This window comes from Pogona vitticeps, chromosome 1 (genome assembly GCF_051106095.1).
Source record: "Pogona vitticeps strain Pit_001003342236 chromosome 1, PviZW2.1, whole genome shotgun sequence".
In the NCBI taxonomy this organism is placed as follows: domain Eukaryota; kingdom Metazoa; phylum Chordata; class Lepidosauria; order Squamata; family Agamidae; genus Pogona; species Pogona vitticeps.
In genome coordinates, this window is record NC_135783.1 from 134,261,488 (window position 1) to 134,288,794 (window position 27,307).

A 27,307-nucleotide genomic window follows, 5' to 3' on the forward strand; every position below is an offset into this window, starting at 1 on the left:
TCCGTGCCCAAAACGGTGTTGGGCAAGGCAAAATACAATTGGGTCATGTGTATGTGACCCCTCTCTGTCGGTTTCTGGTGTGAAAGTTATTGCCCAAGGCTCATTAGCCCTTGCAGAACCCCAGCTTCTTATTCAAAATGGTAAAATATGCAGCGGTGCCCACTTTGCCAGCCCATTCCGTGCCCAAAACGGCGTTGGGCAAGGCAAAATACAATTGGGTCATGTGTACGTGACCCCCCTCTGTCGGTTTCTGGTGTGAAAGTTATTGCCCAAGGCTCATTAACCCTTGCATAACCCCAGCTTCTTATTCAAAATGGTAAAATATGCAGCGGTGCCCATGTTGCCAGCCCATTCCGTGCCGAAAACGACGTTGGGCAAGGCAAAATACAATTGGGTCATGTGTACGTGACCCCCCTCTGTCGGTTTCTGGTGTGAAAGTTATTGCCCAAGGCTCATTAGCCCTTGCAGAACCCCAGCTTCTTATTCAAAATGGTAAAATATGCAGCGGTGCCCACTTTGCCAGCCTATTCCGTGCCCAAAACGGCGTTGGGCAAGGCAAAATACAATTGGGTCATGTGTACGTGACCCCCCTCTGTCGTTTTCTGGTGTGAAAGTTATTGCCCAAGGCTCATTAACCCTTGCGTAACCCCAGCTTCTTATTCAAAATGGTAAAATATGCAGCTGTGCCCACTTTGCCAGCCTATTCCGTGCCCAAAACAGCATTGGGCCAGGCAAAATACTATTGTAATTTGTGTTAGAGTTATGATTTATTATTAATACCCTGATATTTGAGTGATCCAACTTGGTTTAATGGTTTAAATACAACATGTTCTGAATAAGAAGCTGGGACACGAATAAGAAGTGAATAAGAACCTGGATCTCGAATAAGAAGTGAATAGGAAGCTGGCCGAATAAGAAGCTAATAATGGCCATTACACCTGGCTGATTTTGTTAAAATTTACTTTTTAACTTTCTGGTTCTTCTGGCATTTCTGAATCTCTTATCTGACCATGAATCAAAAATTATGGCGAATCTGCAAGTTCACCTTACTTAAAACGTTTTAGTGGGCCAATAAAGAAGTGTACTCAACCCAAAATAAAACACTTCTGAATCATAGGATACAGATCATCCCCAATCCTGTATCTGTGATTTCAGTGGGAAAGATTTAAGAATATGCTTATTAATCTCCCGCTTCAAAAAAAATCATGAATGTGAAACTCTGCCAGAGATATGTTAAATAAAGTATTTAATATGTGTATTCTTGAAGGCTTTCACGGCCAGGATCTGATGGTAGTTGTTTTTCGGGCTTTGGCTGTTTTGTGAAGGCTCTTCCTGATGTTTCGCCAGTCTCTGTGGCTGGCATCTTCAGAGGACTGGAGTAGGAACATGAACAGAGTTCCTACTTCAGTCCTCTGAAGATGCCGGCCACAAAGACTGGCGAAACGTCAGGAAGAACAACCTTCAGAACACGGCAAAAGCGCCCAAAAAAACCACAAGAACTATTTAATATATCTCAGTATGCCAAATATTGCTATTGGTGTAATAGTGCTTTCTGTCCTCATTTAAAACCACCGTCCTCCATATTTCAGAGAGACAGTAGTGCATCTTGCCCATGTGTGTTCTATCCATGAATGTCTGTGTTTCTGGTTTTAGTTTTTTACGTTCAGCATGTAATGTAACAAACAGCAGTGATAGTCTGTTGTATTTATATACAGTCTAGTCTAAATCAAAAATCATTAAATGATAAACCCGAATATGTATCAGAGGTCATCCTCAAACAAGTTACAAAATATTTTGATTAAAATAATTGTTTCTAAGTCTATAGTGATGGCTATATTTTTAATTTTGTACTAGTTATCATAAGGATGGAAGAAGTAATATAATCTCAGAAACATTGTTTTGGTCATAAACCTTCAGCCATAGTTCTGAAGCTAAAGCGGGAAGCATACTGAGTAGGAAGTAAGCCTCACTGAACCCAATTTATATCTATTTTTGAGAAGACACATGTTCATCCTGTATGTCACATCCTGGATGTCACAGGGGTATATCCATGCACTGCAGGTCCCGTTGTGTACTAAACTTCATTCAATGTGATTTTCTTGTGTGATGTGCATAGAAGTAGAAACCTGTGTCATCTTTCCTTCATGTACATGAATGGGTAAATCATTTATTTTAATCTCAAATTAAGTTGCAGGTGTTTTTTTTTTAAAGTAACATTCCAAAGATTTTCACTAATATTCCACTTCCCCATTCTGCCACAGAGAAAGATTAGAGGAAATATGAGTCACAGAGCCTGGGGCTGTACAGAGAAGTGTTAGCATCAGAGATGAGTTAAGTTCACATGCGTTAGTCAGATTAGGGTCCATTCAGTCCAGAATTTTCAGGTCTGACTGGCAGTAGCTTTCCTCAGGAGAGATGCCTATCCCAGTCCTTACCAGGATAGGCCAGGGAGTGAACCTGGGTATGCCAAGTATATATTTATTATCAGTGAGCCACAGCTCTCCCCTTGACCGCACTGAATAAGGATCAAAGTTTGTGTTATGCTTGGGGCAGTGAAAGCCACCACAGAATGGCACAGAAAAAAAAAAGGGGGGGGGGAAATAACAAAACCATGAGAAAGTAAGTGCAGATTAACTGATTTGTGAGTTGGGGCCATTGGAGCCTTCCCTTTTCTGTCTTCCATTGGAAGAATTTTCACACAGCATTCTCCACAGATAGGTTCAATCATGTGGACTTTCCACTTGCAGTTTTTCCCCTGAAGGATAGGAGAAAAGGGGTACAAACAAACTGTTAGGGGTTTTGTTGTGCAGACCCACATCACACATTCAAGATGCCCTCCCACTTGGTGGTGGGAGAGAAGGCACACACCTGTCTTCACTGTGTGAGATCTGTTATCCTTTGTGTGTGAACTAAATCAAACACCCAGCAAGAATGTGGGAGAGAAGTGTGAGATTCCCCCTGTGAGCAGGGGATGTGGGTGGATCCTGCACACACACACACTTATTTTATAGTTTGTCAGCCAGGTTTTTACTTGCAGATGCTCTAACTAAACAGATAAACTTGTTCTCTAGGAAAGGCAGGGAATTTAAATCTTCCTTTGGACTCTGCCCCCATCTTCGCTTATGTCTCTCAAAACGTGTAAATTAAAATCCGTTTTGGGAACACGGAAATTGCAGAGCACAAAGCCCAATGTTACCTGGTAGAAGGTTTATATTTAGTGAGCTTGGACGTCCTCATTAAATAGCATGCTCCTGATGGAGTGGCATATGATTCATTCTGCTCACTGGCAGCCTTTCTCCTAGAAGTATACTGGCGAAAGACAAACTTGCATCTCATGCTCAAAACGTTTCTGGCAGCGCTGGCTGTAATGATCGCTATCTTCAGCAAAGCTCCACCGATACAAACACAGCAAACATTCATATTTGTCACCAGGATTCATTTATGATGAATGGAAATGAAGCAGGAGCCTGACATCGGGGCATTGGAGTTGCACGTTAGCTTAGTGTGCTTTCTAATCAACTGCATAGTTTACTTAGCCGAGGTGTGCAGCCGAATGACGGCGTTATCTTGTATCTTGACAACTTCTGGATTCCCATCCGGCGCCCTCGGCGGAGACCGGCAACGAGAGCTCCGTGCAGTCACGCCTCCCTCCGGGACCGTCTGCGGTCGTTCCGACGGGGAAACGGGGGGGGCGTGGGGGGGACCGAGCGATCGCTGCAAAGAGACGCCTCTCCCCCGCCCCCCCTCCCGACATTAGTCAACCCGCCCCGGAGTGCCCCGTGGTCCCTGCGGCGGACCTTGGACCTAGCGGGGTTTTCCCACGGTGGTCAACCGAGACCGAGCGAGCTTCGCTGCCGCCGGTGGAAGCCTCTCGCTTTGCCTTTGGACCCGCCGGGTGCCGAAAACCAGAGGATTTTTCGGGGGAGGGGAACGGAAAAAAGAAAAGCCCGGTCACGTTGCATCATCTGCTCAGGAGAACAACTTCTTTTAAAAAAGAAAAAAAAGAAAAGAGACCCAACCTCGCGGCGACCCACTCCGGGCGCCTCGCCCGCCCTGCTGGAAAGAAGGGCCCGCCGCTCTCCCGGCCGGCTCGGGTTCCGCGACCAGCGCCAGATACGCCGCGTGCGTCTCGGCAGGGCTCGACTCTCACGCCCGATTCTGACCCGCCTCAGGTCGAGTCCCGCCTCTGCCGGGCTCAATGACTGGCCACAGCTGGGCTCGGGACACGCCCCCTCTCTCCCCAGGATTGGCTCAAAAGGCGGAAGGCCTGCGCGTTCTCTTAGGTTGTTTCTGCACCAGTGAGAAGCGCTCCCGCGCCTGACGGACAGCCCTCGAGGCGCCAATCACGAGGAGGACAGGCCGGGTTTGCTAGCGAGGGGGGGGCGGGAAGACGGGAGCTATAAAAGGCAGAACCGCCGTTCTCGGTTTCATTCGAAGTGGAGAGCAGGAAGCTGGTGGGAGAAAGGGGGAGGCGGGAGAGAGGAGAGCTCGAGCTAACCGATCGATTAACGCACCGGCCTTCAAGCCGTGTTTTCCTCCTCGCACCGTGGGCGCGCGTGCGTGTGTGTCGCAAGGCTCTTGTCTCCTCCGCTCTCCTCGAACATGAAAGCCTTCAGCCCTGTGCGGTCTGTTCGGAAAAGCAGCCTCTCGGAGCACAGCCTGGGGATATCGCGGAGCAAAACCCCCGTGGACGACCCGATGAGTTTGCTGTACAACATGAACGACTGCTACTCCAAGCTGAAGGAGCTGGTGCCGAGCATCCCGCAGAACAAGAAGGTCAGCAAGATGGAAATCCTGCAGCACGTCATCGACTACATCCTGGACCTGCAGATCGCCCTCGACACGCACCCCACCATGGTCAGCCTCCACCACCAAAGGCCGGGGCAGAACCCGGCCTCCAGGACACCCTTGACCCCTCTCAACACAGACATCAGCATCTTGTCGTTACAGGTAAGGGTCGCCCTGCCCCTCGGTCACCTTCTTTCCCGGCGCTTTCCGCCTCTCTTCTCCCCCCACCCCCACCCCCGATTGAGATTCTAGAGAAACAGCCTGGTGGTGGTGGTGGTTTCCAAGCAGCGTGGCTTTCAGGGGTGCGGATTTTATAAAAGAAAACCCCAAAATTGTGGCCGGAATTAAAAGGGAAAGGGTTCCGATCAGATTCCGCCTCCGTTGTTGACAAATGGTGTTCATTTCGTGGGCACGGTTGGCCAGTTGGCCCTTATTGGCAACCGTGTTTGGTTGACTTGGTCAGAATTGAGAACCCTTTTTATCTGTGCTTCCTTGAACTGTTAAGCATCTTAACCCCACGTTCTCTTCTCCCTTCCTCCCCTCCTTCCTTCCCCGTTGCAGGCAGCTGAATTCCCTTCAGAGTTAATGTCAAATGACAGCAAAGCGCTTTGTGGCTAAATGCACTGTGGTAAGTGTCCCCTTTCGGGCTCTTCGAAGAAGAAGGCATATGTCTGATCTAACTGAAGTATCCCCGTCGGTGGCACAGAAAGTGGCCCAGGGGGTGGGCGGGCGGGCTGGTCTAACTCATGTTTAGAAAAGTGCCTTTTGAAGTGTCTGAAATAACATCAGATGTGAAGGGTTCTGTTAAGTGGCTTTTTAGTCACAAAACAGGGCACTGTCTGTAACACCTGTGGTAATCAAATGCCCTGTGAATTCAGAAACAAACTTGAAAAGTTCAGTCTGGTGGGATGAGTGAAACTTGCGCTGTGGGAAAGGAGCATTCCTAGAATAATTTAAAATAACTTCTCAGATAAGTGCTCCCCAAGGTAGAATGGTGGTGCCTTGTCTCTGTAGATAGAACTTCAAATGTAGATTGTATAGGGAGTTAAGTGTTCTACGAGTCACACACCCTCAGGCATTTTTATTATTTCCTTTTGTGTGTGTGTGTGTGTGTGTGTGTGTGTGTGTGAGAGAGAGAGAGAGAGAGAGAGAGAGAGAGCACATTTGTGCGCACATGCTGCATCTGGACGCCAGGGTTTGCCCAATCTTTGAGTGTTTGGTTAAATGTTCAAACTGTGGCTTCCTCTCTGGCGCCAGTCTGTCCGGATCTCTGCCCTGTTAGCATTCTTCTAAATATGCCTCTCTTCAATCTTTTGCAGGTGTTTGCTGACTTTTTTTTTTTTTTTTGCACAAGAAGAGAAAGCTTTTTTTCCCCTTTGCAAGCTGCTGAATCTGATTTTCAGCTGTATCTAGAGGGGGAATCCATATCCAATTAAATGGACATTTTAAAAAGAAATTGTGGAAACCACCTTCCTGTTCTACATCCTGGACTAATCTTAATTATTTATGAAGAGACTTTTAAAATTGCCCTTTCCCTAGTTGGAAGGCTTCATTTATATACTATTCCCACAACGGGGAGCGAAATGAAATGCTTAAAAACTCTTACGGAATTGCCCATATTAAAGCAGACTTTGCCTTTTTTTCCTCTAAAAGGTGGAGCGTGAGTACTAGAAGGATTTTAGTGTTCAGTTTTTCCAGTGAAGTCTTTTGTCAAAAATTATCTTCTTTTGACACAAATGTAGGACTGAATGCTTTGTATATATTTATATATAAATATGGGAATGAAACTTCAAACTCTTTAATTAGAGTTTCCTTGTATAGTAGCAGAAATGTACATTTCTGCAAAAAGTGTAATGTACGTAATCATGCTGAACTTTTTATAAAAGTTTAGTTGTACGCGTAACCTTTTTATACAAGATCAAAATAAAGATCGTGTGTTTATTGAAGTTTGGTTGCTTTATTCATAGAGTTTGCTGTCTTTAATTAAAAACAATACAGAATGATGAATCAAATGCAAAGGGAAATGTATGTAATAAAACTTGTGAAATGAATGTCCTTGTAAGTTGGTGAACTACGTCTAGTGATTGATCAGTTAGGTTTTGCAGCTATGTAAAAGAAACGGCTGAACTTGTGCATTGTCTTGAAAATGGTGTTGGACTCAGATAAGCAGGAGGAATTTCCTTTACTCAGTGCTCTCATTACCATGCCTGTGATTGGCTTATGTGATCTCCTCAAAGCAACTTTTCCAACTCCAGTTAACTGGAACTTTTGCATAATTATGCACAAAGTAAAATCTGCAGACAGCAGTCAACTTCCCCAGCTGCTGCTCAGTTCCTGTAAAACCTTTCAGTACAAAAGCTAGGTCTAGTCACCAACCTAAGTTGACAGGAATGTGTGTAATCTGTCAGGGGGGGAAAGGGTATTAGTTAATCAGTTGCAGCAGCTTCCCTATATGAGTAAGTGGTTGAGAAATGAATATCACTCTCGTGTTATTGATTAAATTTTGGCTGCTCTAAACAGCTCTATCTCGCTTGAAACAATTTATGGTGCATTTTGTAAAACAGCCTTCAGGCTACAGAGCAAAGATCTCTAAATCACACTGATTCCAATGAAATGTAAGTAGAGATACATTGAGGATTGGGATCTTTGTTGTCAATTCTAATTCTTCCTTTTTAGTCTTCTATGTACATCTGACTTCAAACTATGGGTAGTTCTGGCAGCATTTGCACTTTCCCTAAGTTTGCAGCACACTTTCAATAGTCTACTTTGATCCAAATACAAATACGTTCAGCAGATGTATATGCAAAGTGGTAGGAAAGGAAATATGCTGAGAAACAAGAGTAACTGGGCACCTGGATGTGAGGTTGGGATTGTTGTCCTCTGGGGGACTTTTACTGTGAAACGCAGCAGTCTCACCTGAGGCCTGTAACACTTTCACCAAAGAGAACAGGTGTGTGGGTGGTACCATACAGCCTGCTGCAGCTGTCTTTCCTCGCCCTTGACATCAAATCCATCCAGAGTGACTGGGGGAAAAGCCAACTCTGATCTGTCAAATGCACAGGCTGCCCTAACCAATCAGGTGCACCGGCTTTTCAGAAAGGATCAGAGCAGCCAAAGCGGGGAAACGGAGCTCCCTGTTTGGCTTTGCTCCTCTGTCAGATGTACAAGGACTCTCAACCGTCAATATTAATGTACAATAATTACTTGGCAACTTTCATGGACCCAAGTCTGCTGTTCCCCAAAACAAGCAACACATTTCCAATAGAGAGCAACTTCAGTCAGAATTAACTTTTCATGTATAGAAGATAAATGTTTATTTAGTGCTGCTGATTGGGATGGGGTAGGGCGGCTTCCATTCATTAGTTTTGCTGCTCCTCAGAACAGTCCAAATAGTGAAAGCCACCCTTCTTTTTTCTCATGCCATTTCCAGCATTTCCTCTAACATTCAAATTTGGTTTTTATTAATGTTGGCAGAACACTGCCTTTAAGTTTTCCCATGGGTGTGTGTGTGAATTTACACTGAAACGTTATAGCAATTTACAACTTCCATATTCTACATTTGGGTTAGTCATAACCCAAAATAATCCAGTAAAGTATTATTACATATCATTAATTATGTGAATTTTCTCATTTTTTTTGCTGGCACTTCATTCTAGATAACTAAGGAGTACACAAACGCCTGAAATCTGTCTGTATCATGTAAAACATTGTCTTACACTCTGCATTTTAATGGATCTCATTACTTAAACTGTTTTCAGTTTCTCAATATTATAGTAGAAATTAAGAAGTAACATTTAGTTGTGCTGTGTGCTTGCTCTATTCAAGACTTGTCATACTGCAGTATCACCAAAGCTAATACAGTACTATACCCAATGCAACCATGTTAACAAGCATGTTAGCATATTCTCAAACTTCCATGGAATATTGATTATTCTTGTTCCATTCTCACAGTCACAAACATGGCTCAGAACCAGTACAGACATAACTTCAAAAACCCCTCATACTCCGCCTTATGTCTCATAATTAGCAAATTTGTGAGTCTGGTCAGTCACTAATCCAGGCAACAGAGCAAGATCACAGTAAGCTTTTAATATTTAACCATATTTTACATAATCATATTTTTGCACTCATAGGATGGTGAAACAGGTAAAATGAGCATGTGTTCTTTCTCATCAAGCAGGCCTTTGCTGCCCTACTCATTTAAACAACAGTTAATGAACTATTTTTGCACTGCATAGTTAAACATGGAATTTGCTTCCATAAACTGTGATTATGGTCACCAATTTAGCTTCCAAAGGGGATTATGCAAAATTCATGAAGGCTAAGGCTCTCAAAAGTGTAGAAGTCCATATGGCTCTATACTGTCTCTGAGATCAGGGACACCCGGGGCCTACATAGAGGGTGCTGAGGAACACTGGGAGAGGATAATACACCCTTTCATCTGTTTATTGACTACAGAATAGGCATCTGGTTCATTACAGTAGAAAATAACAATGCTGGACTAGATAGGGTTTTGTGTGCTCCTTTTAGATTAAACAATTTTTTATAGTTTCAGCATGTGAAAAAGCAGAAAAGATGCTAACCAAGAACTTTATATTGTGAACAGAGAGGAATGCAGTTAGAATACATTCAACTTTATTAGGCCACTGTTAGAACCCACATGGCAAAGAAAAGGGGGGGGGGGAAGCTTGTAAAGGACAAGTTAATCTTCTAGGGGTACCGTGCCACCAGCAGTAACATACACCGTAGTCACCAACAAATACTGTACAAAGGAGCCCAAGCAGATGGGGACGGATCACGTCAAGGAGTGTCAAGTTTGCGAAGGTAAGCTGAAAACCATATTCTTATATGGCAGCATTCATAAGCTCGTCTCATAAACTATTTTTAGAGATAGGGGTGCCAAGTTCAAGTTACAAACTGTCAAAATATTAAGGAAACTTTTCCAATCACAAGTTTTAGACGGCCAAGGAGTTGCCAAAAAAAAAAAAAACCATCAGAAGGCATAATAAACAAACACAACCCTTGCCACTAGGATTCCTCTGTCCATCTTGGTTTGATGAGATCTTTTCATTCTTCTAATAGATTAAAGGCTTGTGCTCTGATTTGTAAGTGTGAGAAAATGCGTACAACTATTTAATAGCCCAGTTTCTGAGCAACATTCCAGGCATACCATCCAGATTTTGTTCCTTATTATTCTCTGTGGTGAGTTAGTGCCACCTTCTGGCTTAGGTAGAGAAAACATTTCCCATTTTAAAAAGAGTTTTACGTACAGTCTTGTCTTTCAAAATAAGCTTGAATGACAAAAGAGAAATTAAGTCCCCAAATCTAGCACATTTAGAACTGTGAACTTAAACCAGTAACACAACTGTTCTTGGGTATTTTTCAAACACTGTCTGATTTTTAAATAAACTGACCACCAGATGAACTTTTAAATGCACAAAGAGATGAAAATCCTTCCGGAGGGAATGAAAGATCCATGGTCACTCCCCATCTCCTATAGAGCCCACCTTGAATCCCAAATATAGAACAACTATTAGCTAGTTTCAAAATTCCACTTCTGGGCAAGGCCCTGGAGCGTGTGGCGGTTTCTCAGTTTCAAGGATTCTTAGAGGAAGTGGATTATCTAGATCCATGTCAATCTGTCTTCAAGACTGGCTGTCGGACAGAAAGCACTCTGGTCATCTCGGTGGGAAAACTAAGCTAGGAATCAGATGGGGGAATGTGTCCCTCTCAGTGGTTTTCAATACCATTGACCATGATATCCTTTGGGGGCATCACTCTGGGGCAGGACTTGGAGGTACTGTTTTACAGTGGCTGCTTTAACATTCCCTCTAAGCTGTGCAGGTGTGCTGTGGCACAACACTCTATTGATGCCTCACGGTAGTGTTGCTGCTCATTTGGTTCTGGTCACAGGGCAGAAGGTGGTGCTGGGGGGACTCCTGCTCAAAGCTCCAGGCATTGGCCTATGGCATCTCTCAAGATTCTGTTTTGTATATGGAACCATTGGGCAACATTGCCTGGCGTTCTGGAGTCCAATGCCATCAGTATGCAGACGATACTCAATTCTGTCTCTTCCTTCTGTGTAACTCCAAGGAAGTTCTTTTTCTAAACCAGTGTCTAGCAGCAGCAGCAGCAATAGATCTTTACACAATGGGTTAGAAAATATGTCCAGAATGATGATACCCAACGCTACCTCTCCTTTCCAACGCTACCTCTCCTTTAATTCCAAGGAAGTTGTCTTGGCTTTGAACCAATGCCTGGTATCTGTAATGGGCTGGATGAAAGCAAACAAACTGAAACTTAACCCAGACAAGACCAAGGTGCTCCTGGTCAGTCGGAAGGCAGATGAAGGAATAGGGATGCAACCTGTGCTTCATGCGGTTACATTTCCCCTGAAAATTTAGGCCCACAGCTTGAGAGTACCCCTGGATTCATCCCCAAGCGTGGATGCCCAGATTTTGGCAGTGGCCAGGAGTGCATTTGCAGATTTAAAACTCTGTCCTAGTTCCTTGGGATATCTGATTTAGCTACATTGATACACACCTTAGTTACATACATCCCACTTGGATTACTATAATATGCTCTACTTTGATGATGATTTAGAAGCTTCAGTGGATTCAAAATGCAGCTTTCAGACTATTGACTGGGAACAGTTACTGGGCGCCTACAACAGCCCTGTTGCAACAGCCGCACAGGCAACTGGTCCATTTTCAGGACCAATTTAATGTGCTGTTTATGACTTATAAAGCCCTATATGGTTTGGGTTGAGGCTTTTAAAGGACGGTACCTCCCCATACAAGCTTTCCTGGCCCTTAAGATCTTTAGAGACAGTCCTTCTCTTGGTCCCATTGCAATCACAGGTGGATTTGATGTAGAAACAAGAGAGGACCTTCTCTGTGGCTGCTCCCAAGTAAGAGAATGCTCTCCCTCTGCAGATTAGGTCAGCTCCCTCCCTTTTATTATTCCGCCCACAGTTGAGACCCACCTCTTCAAGCAGGCTTTTAATAACTGTGGCTGAGTCCCTCCTGGATACTAGGTTCCTCTCCCCGCAAGCATGCTTCTAGAGTTTTAAAAGCTTTTTGATGATGATGATGATGATGATGACTGTATCTTTAATTATTTTTTTTAATATTGTAATTTGTCATGTTCTTAGATTGACTTGCTTTGAATACTGAGAGCCATCATGGGCTCTCTCACTGGGAGAAAGGAGGCCTATAAATGATACAAGTAAAAAGAGCCAAGAGATATACAGGTAGAAGGGTACCACCCACTGCATTGTTCAAATCCACTGACATGTAAGACTTTCAAGCACTCTGTTACCCATAAATCTATCTAGAGCCTATAAGCTAAATGAAAACAAGAGCATGACCCTGGGACACCCATTCCATTCAGCAGCATGTGAGGGGCAGATGTGAAACTGAGGCTGATTCCACCAGCTCTGGCTGGGACCAGTTGACATTTGACTAGTTATCTCTCCCAGAATCTGTTTGAATCTGATTCAGTCAGCAATCGATAGACGGGGCAAGGAGAAGAGTTTAGCTTTGTGGACAGAAAACAGTACTTGAGTTTTCCCATTCCATTCCTTCCTTTTATCACCCGTGATCCTGCAGAGAACATCTCGTTCTTAAGCTTTCATCGAGTCTTCGAGATGGAATCCCAGTAAACAGCTAGTCCAAACCCCTCCAGATACAGGGAAATGCCAGCTAAAGCACCCCTGACAGACATTTACCCAAACCTGGATTCAGAACCTCCAACAAACAAGAGACAGTCCATCACCTTTCCAGGCAAGCTGTTCCACTCTCAAACAGCTACTACTGAAAATGAGAGGTGAAAATTAGGGTGATAAAGGGATAATGACAGCTGTGGCATTCTGCTCCTAACAGTGGCCTGCCAAATTTGTTCAGGAACCATGTAAACACGAACACCAGGGTCTTACCTTACTCTGTCAATCATCTGCTATTAAGGGATACCAAGTGAGGCCTGCAAAATAAGTTCCATTCAGTTCTTTTTTAAAAAGTGCAGAACTGGCAAGCAGTCAGGGAGCACACTGGTACCATTAGTTCCCCCCCCCCAATCATCTCTTTAATCGCAGAAATGTTAAGTACCTGAAGCAGCCTCTACCTGGGTGCCTTCTTCACATAAGCCAACCCTGCCTCCCCCTAACCAGGATTCTGGCTCATGCACAAGGATCTACCCGTGAGTGGCAAGCTACAGCCATCTCCCACTTTTCAGCCCGTGATTTCCATAATCAGAGATGGCGGGCGGGACTAGGGCACTCCCCACACACTTTAAAGCACGACCAAATGGGGCTAAACCTTGCAGTGTGGAATGCTTCTTTTTAGGTTTCCGGTCAGCCAAACAATTTTCCAGTTTATTCCCCAGCTGCACTTAAGGGTTGTGTGGCTATAAAGCACACACAGTTTTATTATACGGTTGTTCTGGGAAGTGTTGCCTGTGTGTGCGTGTACACATACGGTTCACAAATCTCTGAAGACCACAACTGTTCTTTGTTGCATGGATTTGTAACAATCAGAAGCATGTGACTAGTTGTTCACATCTTTTTTAAAGGTCACACAAGCCTCCTGTGCTTGCAGTGTGTGTGCCTTGGTATGCAGCAGAAAAGGGCCTTAAATTACAAGTAGATGCAAAGACATTGTGCAGACTAGAGAAATCTTGAAAAAGAGGAAAAGTGCTCCTTGTCTGCTTTTGGAAGTGAAGAATCTTGTGAGCCATACAAATGTCTCCCTGAGGTGTCCTGAAGTATCAAGGCAGAACTGTATTACATCAACGAGAACCAGCAATTTAACTATTATTCGTCACATTTCTGACATGAATATATACATGAATACGTGCATCCATCCACATGTCTCTATAGGTAAGTTCTGTACACTTGATAATAGATCCTATTCTCAACGTGGCTAATACCATTTTGGCTTCATAATGCTTACATTTGGAGAATGGGCTTGCAAACATAGACAATCCATTTGCTATGGTGAACACCACTATTCTTGCATGATCTAACTTCTTGAAAGCAGTCGAACCTAGTGATCATCCCCACATCTGTTACGGATTCCTGTAAGCCTAATTATAGACATTATGAGGCATTCCAAGTGTCTGTAAGCCCTCAAGGAGGTGCATGCTAGTCCCATCCCTTCCTCGTGGACTTATGTCACTATGTGCAAGTAGACAGGCAATGTTTTGAATGGGGAAGCCTTTCTTCTGCATGGAACAGCCTGCCTCCATGCAAGTTGGATGCTTTATGGGGTTCCAGATTGTATGGAGAGCTTCCACAGACAGAAGAATCTCTCTGTTTCAGAAAGTTGTTGTGTATGTATAAAGGCAAGTGGGAACAAATAAGGGAAGGAGGGCAGACAGCAACACTGTGTACTTCCTCTTGGTCTGTTTATTCCACACAGACCTGGAATACCTGAGGTGGACTCTCATGTTGGATGAAAAGTATTCTGGGTAGAAAAGAAATATCTACAAAAAATGTAACCTTATCCAGATAAGTAAAACTGCAGATAAGGGTAGTCAGACCTTAAGGCCGCAAGTTCACTAGGACATTGAGCTGATGTGATGGCCACAAGAAATATCGTTTTGAAGGTAAGTAACCTGAGGTCAGTTGACGCCATGGGCTTAAACAGGACCCTTGTAAGTTGTCAAAGGACTGCGTATTGTAGTGGTATTGGTTCGATGGTGTCTTTGAGTAATAACGACTGTATTTCTTTTTGTAGAGTTTGCAACGGAGATGTGAAGGGGGACGAAGTTGGTGGAATTCGATGCGGTATCCGTTTCTTATGATGGAGAGCATTTAGGCATCTGTAGCAATGTCTTTCCATGTAGGTAAAGTGTGTCCAAAGGGGAAGAGGAGAGGTGGGAGGTGGTATTGGGATCTCGGCTGATTGGATGTCAATTATGATGCTTAGGCTTAAGGTCATCGTGCGTAGTTGTGGTTTGTTGGTGAGGTTTCGATCGGTAAGGTTGTTGTTTGTAGTAAGGCACGTAAGATGTTTGAGGTTCGTGTTGAAATTTTTGATAGGAGGTGTAAGGGCTGCGCCACTGCGCTGAGTGTTGCCGGTATGTGGGGTAGACTCCCGAACGCCTGGCAGCTGTCCTCTCTTTTTTTGAACATTCTCAAGAATGTCATCGATCTCGGCATTGAAGAGACCAACTCTATCCAAGATCTTTCATGCGCGCATGCATGCCCTTGGCTAGACCCACGGTTCTAGGTAAAGAGAATTGTCAAAGTGCTACAGAGGTAGCCCTTTAATTTAGGTGCAGCATCAACTGTGTGTCTAGCAGATAGCATCTGTTGTTTCACCATCAAAAGGCCCTATTGTTGAAAAGTTTGTGCTAAGACCCTTTTATCTTTGGGGAGAGCATAAATAAAGGTACAGTCAACCCTCAACTTACGAACGGCCCTATTTACGAACATTTCGACTTACGAACCGCTCCAATAGGGAAATACTCCCTCTACTTGGGAACTTGGATTCCACTTACGACCTCCCGCCCACTCACCCCTCGCCGCCAGCGCCGCTTTCAGAGGTCCCCTGCCAGTCCTCCCAGCACCATCGGAAGAAAAAAGTCACTTACCGGGTACTGTGGACTGAGCCTGGCTCCTTACAGTTCCTTTGTGGCCTCAGAACAGCTGGAAAAAAAGCAGAGAGGTGGCAGCCATTTTGGAGGAGGAGGCCATTTTGAGAGGTGAAAACATGGCTGACTGTCTCTCAAGATGGCTGCTGTCTCTCTGGGATGACTGCAGCCTGCCTGCCGGTTGCTGACTCAGCTGTTGGGCGCTCTTTTTCTGGCTGTTCCACGGCTGCAGGGGTGCTGTGAGGAGCCAGGCTCAGTCTGCAGTACCTGGTAAGTGCCTTTGTTTTAAATTTTTTTGTTGTTGTTTATGACTTTTTTCAAATAGGAACACATTAAGTAAGTTTCAATGCATTCCTATGGGAAATTTGGATTCGATTTACAAACTTTTCAACTTACGAACGGATTAAGTTCGTAAGTTGAGGGTTCACTGTAGAGATACTGTCCAGAGAAACATTGGTACGTGCCCATAGCTCCCTGATGGTTGGCAACTCTCATGGTGAAGGCGGCAGAAGAGTATAGCCATCTGCCCATGGAGTCAATGTGCCTGGTATCTTTACTAGGTGGTATTAGTATTTGTCTGTGTCAAGAGTGAGATTGTGAAGCTTTGACAAATATGGAATTGGGAGCTGGTTGTTTCTGTAAAACAGGGGTCCCCAAACTTTTTCACCCCATGGACCGGCTGGGGAAGGCACTCATGCATATGCATGAACAAGCGTGCTCTTGTGTGCATGCGCAAACGGTGGCATGGCTTTCGCATGGGCGCACTGGAGCATTGTCCATGTGCAAATCAGCTGTGTGAGGATGAGTGCGTGCGGGGGGTGGGGCAGGAGGTCTGTCTCCGGCCCGGTCCAGCTCAGGCCATGGACCGGCACTGGGCCACACAGCAGGGGTTGGGGACCTCTGCTGTAAAAGACTGTGCCCGGATCATGTACTCGATAAAGGTTGTCTATGCATCTTGACATTGAATGAGATGATGCTGGTTTGGTTGAAGAATGTCTAGTTGTGCTCAGGAGAGAAGGGAGCATGGAGATATGGACTGGTTTGATAGCATCTTTAGAGATGGGATCATAAAGATGCTCTTCTGCTCCAGTAGTGGGTCTATGAATTTGTAGGTCGAGGTATTTGGCCATAAGAATCATTAGTTGAACATAGGTTTGAAAATACTCTACTAGTGATGGAGGGTCTGTGTCTGCCAGGTCAGAATCTGATGATGTTAAAAGTCCTGATGGTGTTTGAGGCCTGGAACCATGATCAGATGGATCGGCATCATGAGTCGAGTCAATCAACTATCGATCGATATTGACATCGAGAGGTTGGTCCTCAAAATACTGGTGTTGATGCCAAGTTGTTGATGTTGAAGGGGTGTCGGTGGACAGTGGTCAATACTGAGGGTTGTCAATCAGTATGGACATTGGAGGTGCGTCCATGGACAGTGTTCAATATTGAGGATCGTCAATATTGAAAGGGTGAGTAACAACGTATGTTGAAATGGAGGTTGCTGTCGGTGTTGAGAGAGCTGTTGAGGTGGTAAAGGCATTGATGGACCACACTGTATTATGGTGGAATAGACAGGCGCTGGTGATGCTGAGTGGGATGAGTACTCACAGTCCTCGTAATGGAGAGGAAAATAGTAACTTGTTGGTGTTGCAACGTGCCCGGAGCCAAGGTATATTGATCAGCTTGGTTGGGGCTCTTAGCTGCCGGCAGATAAGAGGTGCCAGGTAGTCCTGGGCGATCGTGGTAATAAAATCTCTTCGACACTGAAGGCTCCCTAGCAGAGACATCCTATAGGGGCAGCGCCACCGGACCAGGAAGAGCAACTGACCGACAGTGTTTGGTGGGCTTATCCGTTAGGTACCGATCGGGGCAAACGACATCCCGATGATGGTGCTGAGCGTGATCTCTTTCTGCGTGAGAAGGCAAGCAGATGCTCATATAGGCGTGAAGCCTTTGTTGATGTGCCGGAGGCTGAGTTGGTTAGGCCTACAGGGACACAGTAAGGCATAGTTTCTGATTACGTTTAGCTCCATGGATGTCTGATGAGGCAATTTGTGAAGACTCACTCGGAGAGCCCAGGGATTGTCGCAGGCTATCAGGGGAAGCCGTGAGCTGATACATGCTGTTTCCATTCAGGAGACTGCAATGGTGAGGTTGATGAGATGGAAGTACCTCCTCATTTGAAAGAGAACCAACATAGATGAGGTTTCTGGACTCTGGTGGTTGTGGGGTCGGGGAAACGGTTTTGGAAGGCTTCGATTTCGAAGACTTAGCCTTCTTCAGAGGTGACGGTTCTGGTGCTGAGGAAGCATCCATGGATGGTTTTCTCTTAGAGACTGTTTTTGATGTTGAGGGTTTCAATGTCGAATGGTTGGCTTTGTGCATATGCGTGACCATCGATATTGAGGGCAGAGTAGATTACTGATTGGGATGAGATGGAGTAGCTGACGGGCGCTGTTTTGTTGCTTCAGAAACAGCTTCATGCATGGCTTTAGGGATTGCTCCCAGAGCCGAAGCTTGAGCGTAGAGAGGTGACTGCAGGGAACTCCACGTTTAAAGCTTTTGCAGTGAGGGGCTGAGGAAGTTTGATGGCCTCACAGAGGCAAAAAAGGCATTTAGGGAGGCTGTCAGAGAGTGGGATCTCATTATTGCAGACTACGCAGCTTTTAAATCAGCCTGAAAAGGTCATGACCCCAAAACTGGTTTAGATAAGGAAACAACGGAAAGTGGGGGGAACGTTCCCTAAGGCTGGAGCGTATCTTGTTTTGAAAATAATAAGATTAATAATAAAGTTCAATAACTGTCCTACTTTTGATTTCAGATTTCTCACAGAAGCAACAATCGAGGCTCTCAGCGTGGTGGCTGAAAGAACCTGAAGGGAGAGCCTTGGTGCCAAGGTACATATACCAGGGGGAGGGATCTATGCTAATATATTTTCCTTTGCTGCCGCAGAAGCTCTAGAATATTCCAATGAGGCTCCGCGCATGCACAGATTACCCATGGTGTGATACAGAGGCCATGAAGAAGACCGACAGGTTACCTGCCTGTAATTGTAGTTCTTTGAGTGGACCTCTGTGATTTACACATACCAACCCAGCCTCCCCAGTGTCACGCCCTTTTCTTTATGCGGCAGTTGACCTAAGGGAGAGCCTTGGCGCCAAGGTACATATACCGGGGGGAGGGGTCTATGCTAATGTATTTTCCTTTGCTACCACAGAAACTCTGGAATATTCTGATGAGGCTGCACGCATGGGCGGATTACCCAGTGTGAACCACAGAGGTCCACTCAAAGAACTACAATTACAGGTACATAACCTGTTGTTTTCCAGGGGACTAGAGTGAACAACTGCTGTCCAAGATCCAAATAAGTGTCTATCGAATCAGCCGCCTAATATATTTGTTGACATTCTAAAAGAATTCAGAATGAATAATGAAGCAGTGCCTCCCTCTGCAAAAGCCATTGGGTTCATCCTCTGTAAGAGCTGTTTTGTGTTGAGCCATTCAAGCATTAATACTTCCCTCGGCGTGCTCTGCATTCCTCTGTTGTCTTGAAATGTGGGCAATGCACATACACAAATTAGGGTCCTTTCCAGTCACTGAATACAACTCAGATATGCAGGGCCTGGCCTCAATAGAAACCCAGCTCGCCATTTTGAACTAAAATCTTTGTACTGAACTGGGCGTCAGATCAGCAGTTAACATTCAAGAGGTGTCATTTTCCCCCTTTCTGAGCAGGGGATGGATCTTTGTACTTTAGTCTTGTTTTGCAGTAAGCTGTTTTACAATCTGTGCAGTACAACACTTTGACTAGAACACATGGCAGCAAGGATAGTCTATTAAATAAAGATGATACTTACAACAGATCAAAAGAACCTGTTGAAGAACTGGTACTACCTCATCTTCCAACCCTCTGGATAAGTTGCTTACTGTGAAAAGTGAAGCAATTCTACATAAATTCCTTAACTCTTTGGTGTTAGCGTGCAATTTTTATTTAATACTTACATTAACTTCTATTTGGCATTGCTGTTTAGGTATTCCCCCTCAAATGTAGACGTCTGTTGTTTCCATGTTAAAAAGCAAACAGAAATTACTAATTTTGCTTCTCTGCAAAATTCTTAAGATCCTGTTGCCTCCCTGGATGAGTTTCTGCTCCTGTTGCATTATGGTTTGCTTCTGTACCACTTCTTTCCTTGCTTTAGCTCCCTGTATTTCTCCTGCCCCTATTTACATTCTTTTTAAAAAAATCTTACTAATTTGGCTAAAACATCCGCTTAAAAAATGCAAGCACATCTATAGCTTAATACTAACGAAATCACCACATCTGTAAGTTACAGAGTGAGTTTCATTTTAAGAGGAGCATTTAGCCTTTTATCGCTTCCTTCACAAATGTATTTAAATATACTGGTAGCTTGGGTTCATGTTTATTTGGGAGCATAGAAGTTTCTGAGAAATCTTGCATTTTCTGATATAAAACACCTTGACCCTATCTAGGAATGCTGTCTGTTAAGATCTTTGTCTGAAGATCTTTCTCTTCAGATAGGCTTTTCCTTAGTGACTGACAGTCTGAGAGGGGTTTTTCCAAACTGGATTGTGCTCTGTTGCTTTTTAATATGTTTTTAGAATTGATTTTATTTACCATTTTAATATAATTGTCTAACTGTTCTTTTAATATTTGCGTATTTACTGTTTTTAGCTTTTAAATATTGTCCTTTTCATGTTACACACTGCCTTGGGTCCTTTTAAGAAGAAAGGCAAGATAAGTAAAAATGATCGATATGCACATTTCCCAAATTAGTGTGGGAAAAAAAATGGAAACTCTCGTATTGTCACTAGTTTCCTTTCCCCCTACTTTGACAAATTCTCTACCTCCAGATCATCAGCAGAGCCTTAGTTTGAGATTGGGGCTGAGGCATGCCTCCACACAAATACTGTCACATACACACTCACAATATTATTTCCCTAATACAATTATGTTTTGGACCTTGTATTCCTGACCGACAGCGATTCAGTGACTGAATCTTCAATTGATCATACACACCGTGAACTATGCTGCCCATCTGAGGTTCTATATCCAACTATATATCCAAACATTTATAACAGGTTTGCTTTATTTACCTCAAAGCTAAAGAAGTTCACATCAGGGCTCCCATGCACAACTGCATCAAGTCAGAGGCCTTCTGTTGTAATTCAACTAGAAGTTCAACTGACACGCTAGCACAAACTAGCGTAGGACAAAATGAGAGACATGTCTAGAACAGTGGCTCCCACTCTTGGGTCCCCAGATGTTATTGGACCAAAACTCCCAGAACCCTTCTCCACTAACTGTACCATGGTGAGCCACGTGGAAAAAAATCTGCAGCCAAAGACACTTTTCCATGGTGAGGATTCCATCTTTCCTGTTCACTAGGTATGACCGTAATTGATTTTTTGGCCTTGTGCAATACCTGAATTCATTCCCTGGTTTTACTGACTTATAGATTGACACCACGTCTACTTTTTATTTTATTTGCTGAAAGCCTACTAACAGTGTTCTGAGGTCCTCAAAAGGCCAACTGGCGGTGTGGGTGCATGTTTGTGTGGATCCCTTTTGCAGTAAACAAGCCCATCCGAACTGAACAGAGCTGGTTTCCAAACGGATAGGGTGCTGTTTGCACAACAAGGGAGTAGTGAGATAGGTAGGAAGCAGGGTCATGGAATGCATCTAACACTGAGCTGAAATGTTCTGTTGGGGAGCGGGGGCAATTCTTCGTATTTCATATGGACAAAAGTGTCCATCTTCCAACTTAAAATTTCACTTAAAATTAGTAGATTCAGGATACAGATACCTTATTTTAAAATGTCTTGCTTCAGAATTACTATGTGGCAAACATTTTCAACATGGCAGCCCAGGCTTTGCTGCAGGGAACACAGCAGTGAAAAGATATCTAAACTGAACGACTAAAAATACTGATAAAAAAGAGTTGTTTATTAATTGCTTGTTCAGCTTGATACATCCAACTCCCATGTCCCAAACAACGTCTGATCTCGGGAAAGGTGCCTTATCTGCAACGTCCTCACTTAAGAGTCACAGTCACTGTAATCCGTATTATTCACCTTTGCTCATGGCTTTTTGCCTCCGTCTACACAGATGTTCCCAAGGCTAACATTAAAAAAATGCAGCTATTCTCTTTCCCACCTTAGTAGATTTTCCATGATACCAGGAGATGAAATAAGTGAGAAAGAAGCATAAGACGATTACAAATATAAGACAACGTTGAGGCCCATATCAATGAACATGGTTGGATCTTCTATAAAATCTCATGAAGTAAAGTAATTGCCTGACAAAAATCTCACATGCATCTCCAAAAGATATAGTAATTTGAAGAGGGAAAACAGCATGCATGAAAAGGAAAATGGTCACTCTTCCACCTCTCTTCCCAATTTGTTTCGTGGCCATAAATTCATCCTTTATGCATAATGTGCAGTTTGACCTTCAGATTGCAACTGATCACAGCCCAAGTACCTCTACAGTTACTGCATCCTGTCCCATACAGAGTTACTTAGCTATGTGTCGTCAAGTCAGAACTAACTTATAGCAACCCAGATAGGGCTTTCAAGGTGAGTGAAGTATTTAAGAAGTGCTTTTACCACTTCCACATCCCCAGTGAGTTTCCATAGCCAAGTGGAAATTCAAACCTAGGCCTCTTGAGTTATAGACCATCATTCTATCCACAACACCATACTGGGTACCTCACCTTGCAGAGCAGGACCTTTGTTTTCAAGTACGATCAGATTATCAGATTTATTCTTCTGACTAGTACCCTCATGAAAACTAAAGTCTTAACAGCCACTGACAGATTCAGTGGCTCAGGGAGGAAGTTTCTCCTAAATACCTCAATGGAGAGTAGGAGAGGAGAAATAACTCACATGCACAAGGCTCATATGGTGTTGGATTTTCTGTAGATTATCTCCAGTACTTGAAAGTAGGCAACACACCTGCATTCTTTCACTCTGCACATTTTACTCAAAACATTAAAAAAATTCTGATGAGATAAAAGAATTTTTTTATAAAAATTCCAGATTACTCGCAAATATATTTTAATACTTACTGCTTAAATTATATCATCTAAATGCAAAATACAGTAAAAGGTGTAGGCAACCACAAAGCCATATGGCCTACCCTCCTCAAAAACCTTGCCATTCACTTAATCCAGATTCAAGATGGTCTCTACAGGATACCATCTTCTGCTCAACACCATCCACACATGTCGAAAAATCATGACAATTGCTTTGTATTTAGGTGAGAAGTGGTTAACTGATGGAAAAACTCAGCTTCTGGGATTTTCTCTTGCTTGATGTCACTTTGTGAATGGTAGTGAGTAGAAGAGGGTATCCTGTAGACCCGGGTTCCCCAACCCCTTGGGCCATGGCCCAGTATCGGGCCATGGCCTTGGCAGGACCGAGCCGCAGAGACAGATCTCCCACCCTCTCACACGTACACCCCCATGCATACACCCATGCATGCACACTTACATGCTCGGGTGCCCTGCCCACCCACGCATGCACACCCCCACCCACCTATGCATGGGTGCCCCTCCGCATGGAACCCCGCCCCCCAAACAGTCCACGGTTTGGAAAAGGTTGGGGACCACTGCTGTAGACCATCTTGACTGCTGCCATTGGTGTTGTGAACATTCAGGTTGCCCTTTGCTCTTTAAGGTTTGGCATCTTCTTCTATGCAGGCACAATACGCTGCAGCAAATGACAGAGTTAAGTATAAGTACACTACATGCAAACTCCAACAGAAATTCCCCTGAATGCTAGAGCATCCCAATAGATGAGCACGTGTACTGATTGCTGGGGGAGGACAGAGGCAAAAACACCTGGAGTGTGGCTGTAATCTCTCTGTGCCAAAATATGTTTCTGGACTTAATGAAATGGTAAAGCTAAAAGTGTGAGTAAGTGCAACACATACAAGAAAGAAGCACACACACCCTTTAACTTCTCATGTGAACTAATGCTGCCATGCCTACTCTGCAGAACACAGACTAAAAAACTATGTTCTAGTCCCCAAACCCTTTCCTTGGTTTAGACAATTTGAGGAAGGAAAGCTATATTGAACCAAAAGCTCTACAAACATGTGTGCATGTTTTTAACACAGCAATAAACCCTGGGAAGAACATCTCTTGACATACTCTGAGGCATGGCCAGAATCATGTGACCTAAGACATCAAGGTTAGTCCTTGAGTTCCAAGGCACTCCCAGTTTCCTTCCCCACTTTGTGTGGAAAAAAATGAAGTCATCTTCCAATGAACACGTACCGCTACCTTCATGTTTCTGAGATTTTTTTAAAGAGCATACTGTATTTTCAGAAAACTTCAAGTGCACTTTCAGCCAATTTTGGTTTCATTTTTTTCTTGTTCTTAGGACGGTTTATTAATATAGTAATATAATAATCTTAGAACTGCTTTGTTCCTTTTGGCTCTGTGAAACCTTTGAATCTTCTTAGAAATTGCTCCCCAGGACTGTGTTAGAACAGCTAACACAGAGAGCCTTCTTTCGATCATAGATAGATATTGATCTTGGGTACTTTTAAAAAAAAACCACAAATGAATTCCTGCTTCCAGAGCACTGCACTCTAAGGTCCCACACTTCAGTGTGTTCCACTCAGAGTACAAACCAACACAGTTACTTGCTCCAGGAGTGATAAAAGGGTGAGAAACACAAAACTCTAGAAATGTAACCAGCTAGACGACTTCCTATGCCCATACATTTGGCTGCTGGCCTGTTTGTTTCTATTGACACAACAGATGTCCATGAATGGGGAGTGCCGATTATTTTCTCCTAAGCTTATTGGGAGGGAGTTGGTCACAGCTGCTATGTAGAAGAAAGCCATTTTCTATCATTCTGTGCTCAGCTTGGGCAGATGGGTGCCTTTAGAGCAGATAAAGAAAGGATATCTGTTTCTTGTATATTTTATGCTTCTGAACTAAAGCCAGGTTAGGAGATGAATCCCACTGAAGGGGAAGAATAAATGTTGCCATTCTCCAACATGTATGTGCACAAATACACTCCCAGAGAGAGAGAGAGAGAGAGAGAGAGAGAGAGAGAGAGAGAGAGAACACAACACAGAAAGCTCTGGCATCAGAAGAATTTCAGTTCCTCTTCACTATTAAGATAAACCGCTTCAGGAAAAGAACTCTTATGAATTCTTGATTCTTGATGGAGGTTTGAGAGGGAACAAATGATACCAGTCAAGCTTGGTGAAATTTAACAGCAGAGTAGAATTGCTCTTTGAGGAACTTTCAGGAGAAATGGAGCTTTCGCCTAAGTGTTGGATATATCAGGCGTTGTTCCTTTCCACCATTCTAAAGAGAAACTAATTCATGACCAACATTTAACAGATCACACAGTCGTCCCATTTATGTTTTGAGATTTTGACCATATCTGAACACTCTATGATAACAATAAGGAGTGTGAGAAATCACACAAAGAAACCTTTATTCTGAAGACACAGATTCTGCACATAGCTTCAGGAGGCTTCTAGCATAAGACCTGACAAATCCAGTCCATCTTTTGGTGGCCAAAGCCTTCTGTTTATAATAGCCACATGCTGACTTAGAAATGAGTCAAACATGCAAGGCACTGTGAGGGAGCCATAATGCAAAACATCACCTTAATCACAAACTTACTGCCCTAACTCTTCAGAAATCTAATAACTGCAAATTCTAAGCAATATTTCCTCTTCTCTAAATCATAAACCCTTGAAACAGCGGAACATTTTAAAATGCAGAAGGCAAAGAAGTGGGTAGACAATTAGAATCCGCTCAAATGGGCAAGCAAAAATAGGCCTTGTCTTGGTGAATCTGCTTGGTATATAGCATTATTGCAAAAACAGCATTTTAAACAGTATTAGACATATTGATATTAAAGAACTGAGACACAGCAGGGGGCATGGGCTTCTGTTAAATGAACGAGTGGTGGCAAATTTCTGGTTGTGCTTTCTCCCCACTCATGCATGCCAGAGAAGAAAACTGGAAGCACCTACTTTTAAACAAACCACAACTCCCTGCTACTTCCAACCTTGAGTGGTTTCTTTACATTCCAAGTAAAGAAAAAACAGTATCCGTTTGATCAATTTAAGCAAACCCCTGAGTGTTGATCTAACTAGGAAATGCAGTATAACAGAGGAAGCAAATGCCACCAGTCTTCTCCTCTGGAGCACGCCAGTGGAGAAGAAGGGAACAAATACCTAACTCTCGGCTAGCTATAGTTTGTTTAACAGAGCAGAAAAACACAGCTCTGTAAAAATTTGTGTGTGTGCGTGTGGCTATATGGCAATTATCATACCTAGGTAAAACCAATCAAAGTATTTAACATTAACCTTGTCAATTTTTATAATCCACCTTTCACCCTGTATGTTTCACGTTGAATTCTATTAAACTTACTCCCAATAAAGGTAGGTAGCTGTCCTAATCAGGTGGATTCAACAGTGAAGTACACAACATGCACTACAACCTCAGCTGGATGTTTAAGCTAGAATGCTTTTAAAAATACCATGGGCCAATTCTCCTGCCCAACTCTCGGCATATCAGAAAACACTTCTTGAAAATGCTTTTCAATTTTGAAGGAAGCATACCATCTGATAGAAGAGGCTGAGGACCCAGTGTTGTTGTGTGGTTTTTTTTTGGGGGGGGGGAGAATCTAAGACTGCAATCTTATCCTCATAAGCCCCACTGAACTCAGGCAAGACTCAGTGAGACTCTTGTATGAGCAAAGATGTAGAGGGCGGCAGCCTTAGACTCCTTTGTTCAGCACTCCCACAACTTAATTCCGTGGTTCTTTGGAAACAGGCTTGGGTAAAAACATGCCTAGTTGCGATTCAAATGGCTTTATGAGGAAGTTCTAGGAAAAGGAAATGTAACAATTAATTCTGCTAAAGTGTTTTATATATAACATTCATCATCAACAATTTCAAGCACCCATTATGCTCTAACTCAGACCTGGCTTTCTTTCTCCTGTGCCTTTGGAATCTCAATCTTCAGTCATTATCTTCCTCAATTTTCCCCATTTTCATTATGAGGATATCGATCCCCTCTCTATTTATGTAAGTATTCAGCCTGTAAATACCAATAAAGAGTTTTCAATAAAAAGGCAACTCAGTTAGGTTTCATTTAACTCATTAAATGTAGTTATTTCGAAAACAGCTTTAATGTGCAACACTAGCGAAAGCATCCAGTTTCAGATGTATTAGAACAGCCCTTAATTTGAAACACTGAAGCCTGCAAGCAAAGTTACACGGTTGTCAAACACGGGAAGCACTGTGCTCCCCCTGTCTGAGCAAAGGTCCCACAGGCACAAAAAGGTGCCATGCAATACACCCACAGTTCCCTGAGGAAAGGGGCTACCCATTCAAGACTGTGTGGATGTACATTACCTTATCGTTCAGAAAGGGACAACCCATTATTTTACCCTTCGTCTATTCATCCCTCCCTCCATTTGTACAGACTGAACATCTCTCAACTGATTAGGGAATTCTGCCACCAATTGGCTAAAACTGCTTTGCCCCCTTAAAACAGATGGACACATTCCAATTAACTAAAATTAATAAATGCACGTTAAAAATAAAATCGTCTGAACATGAACATCTCAAAGGAACAACCAAATTTCAGGTGCCCAAGTTTCGTAATTTTTGGGACTCGGGTCCTGATAGACATCCTTTTTTATTATCACAGATTAGATCATCTAATTATCTAGGGACGCTCCATAAATTCCAAAATAAATGCGTGCAAAACAGACCCCAGTCACATAAATCATGCCATCCCCTTGTTTAGAATGTGGAAACACATTTCACTGAAATAACTGGACCCTCCATCCACACACAGTCCCTCACAATGAATAAGCAACGGCATGCTATCCACTGAGATTCTGGGTTCCAGTGACCTTTTCC

At 43.5% G+C, this 27,307-nt stretch overlaps 2 protein-coding genes and 1 long non-coding RNA gene across 4 annotated transcripts in view; 1 reads left to right on the top strand and 2 right to left on the bottom strand.

The window, feature by feature from the left end:
• Positions 1-1,836: 1,836 nt before the first annotated feature.
• On the bottom strand, positions 1,837-4,241 carry LOC144587374 (uncharacterized). The gene is made up of 2 exons (XR_013542525.1): positions 3,197-4,241; positions 1,837-2,755 (listed from the first exon to the last, which is right to left on the bottom strand). It is a non-coding gene; the product is annotated as an uncharacterized LOC144587374 (long non-coding RNA).
• Positions 4,242-4,356: 115 nt separating this feature from the next.
• On the top strand, positions 4,357-6,734 carry ID2 (inhibitor of DNA binding 2). Its single transcript, XM_073001298.2, has 3 exons — positions 4,357-4,950; positions 5,350-5,416; positions 6,108-6,734. Exons 1-2 carry the CDS (start codon positions 4,603-4,605, stop codon positions 5,404-5,406), a joined length of 405 nt encoding a protein of 134 aa, XP_072857399.1. The 5' UTR covers positions 4,357-4,602; the 3' UTR covers positions 5,407-5,416; positions 6,108-6,734.
• KIDINS220 (kinase D interacting substrate 220) overlaps positions 5,898-27,307 on the bottom strand; it is a 95,167-nt gene continuing 73,757 nt past the window's right edge. The window contains exons 32-33 of one of the 2 annotated variants that reach the window (XR_012087653.2): positions 26,361-26,477; positions 5,898-23,109 (exon numbers count right to left, since the gene is read on the bottom strand). Coding sequence is in view for 1 of the 2 variants with exons in the window: in XM_073001327.2 (XP_072857428.2) it covers positions 26,457-26,477 (21 nt within the window). In the remaining variant the exon portion in view is untranslated. Of the gene's footprint in view, positions 26,478-27,307 lie in introns of both variants that reach the window. The other variant, XM_073001327.2, reaches the window with a different exon arrangement.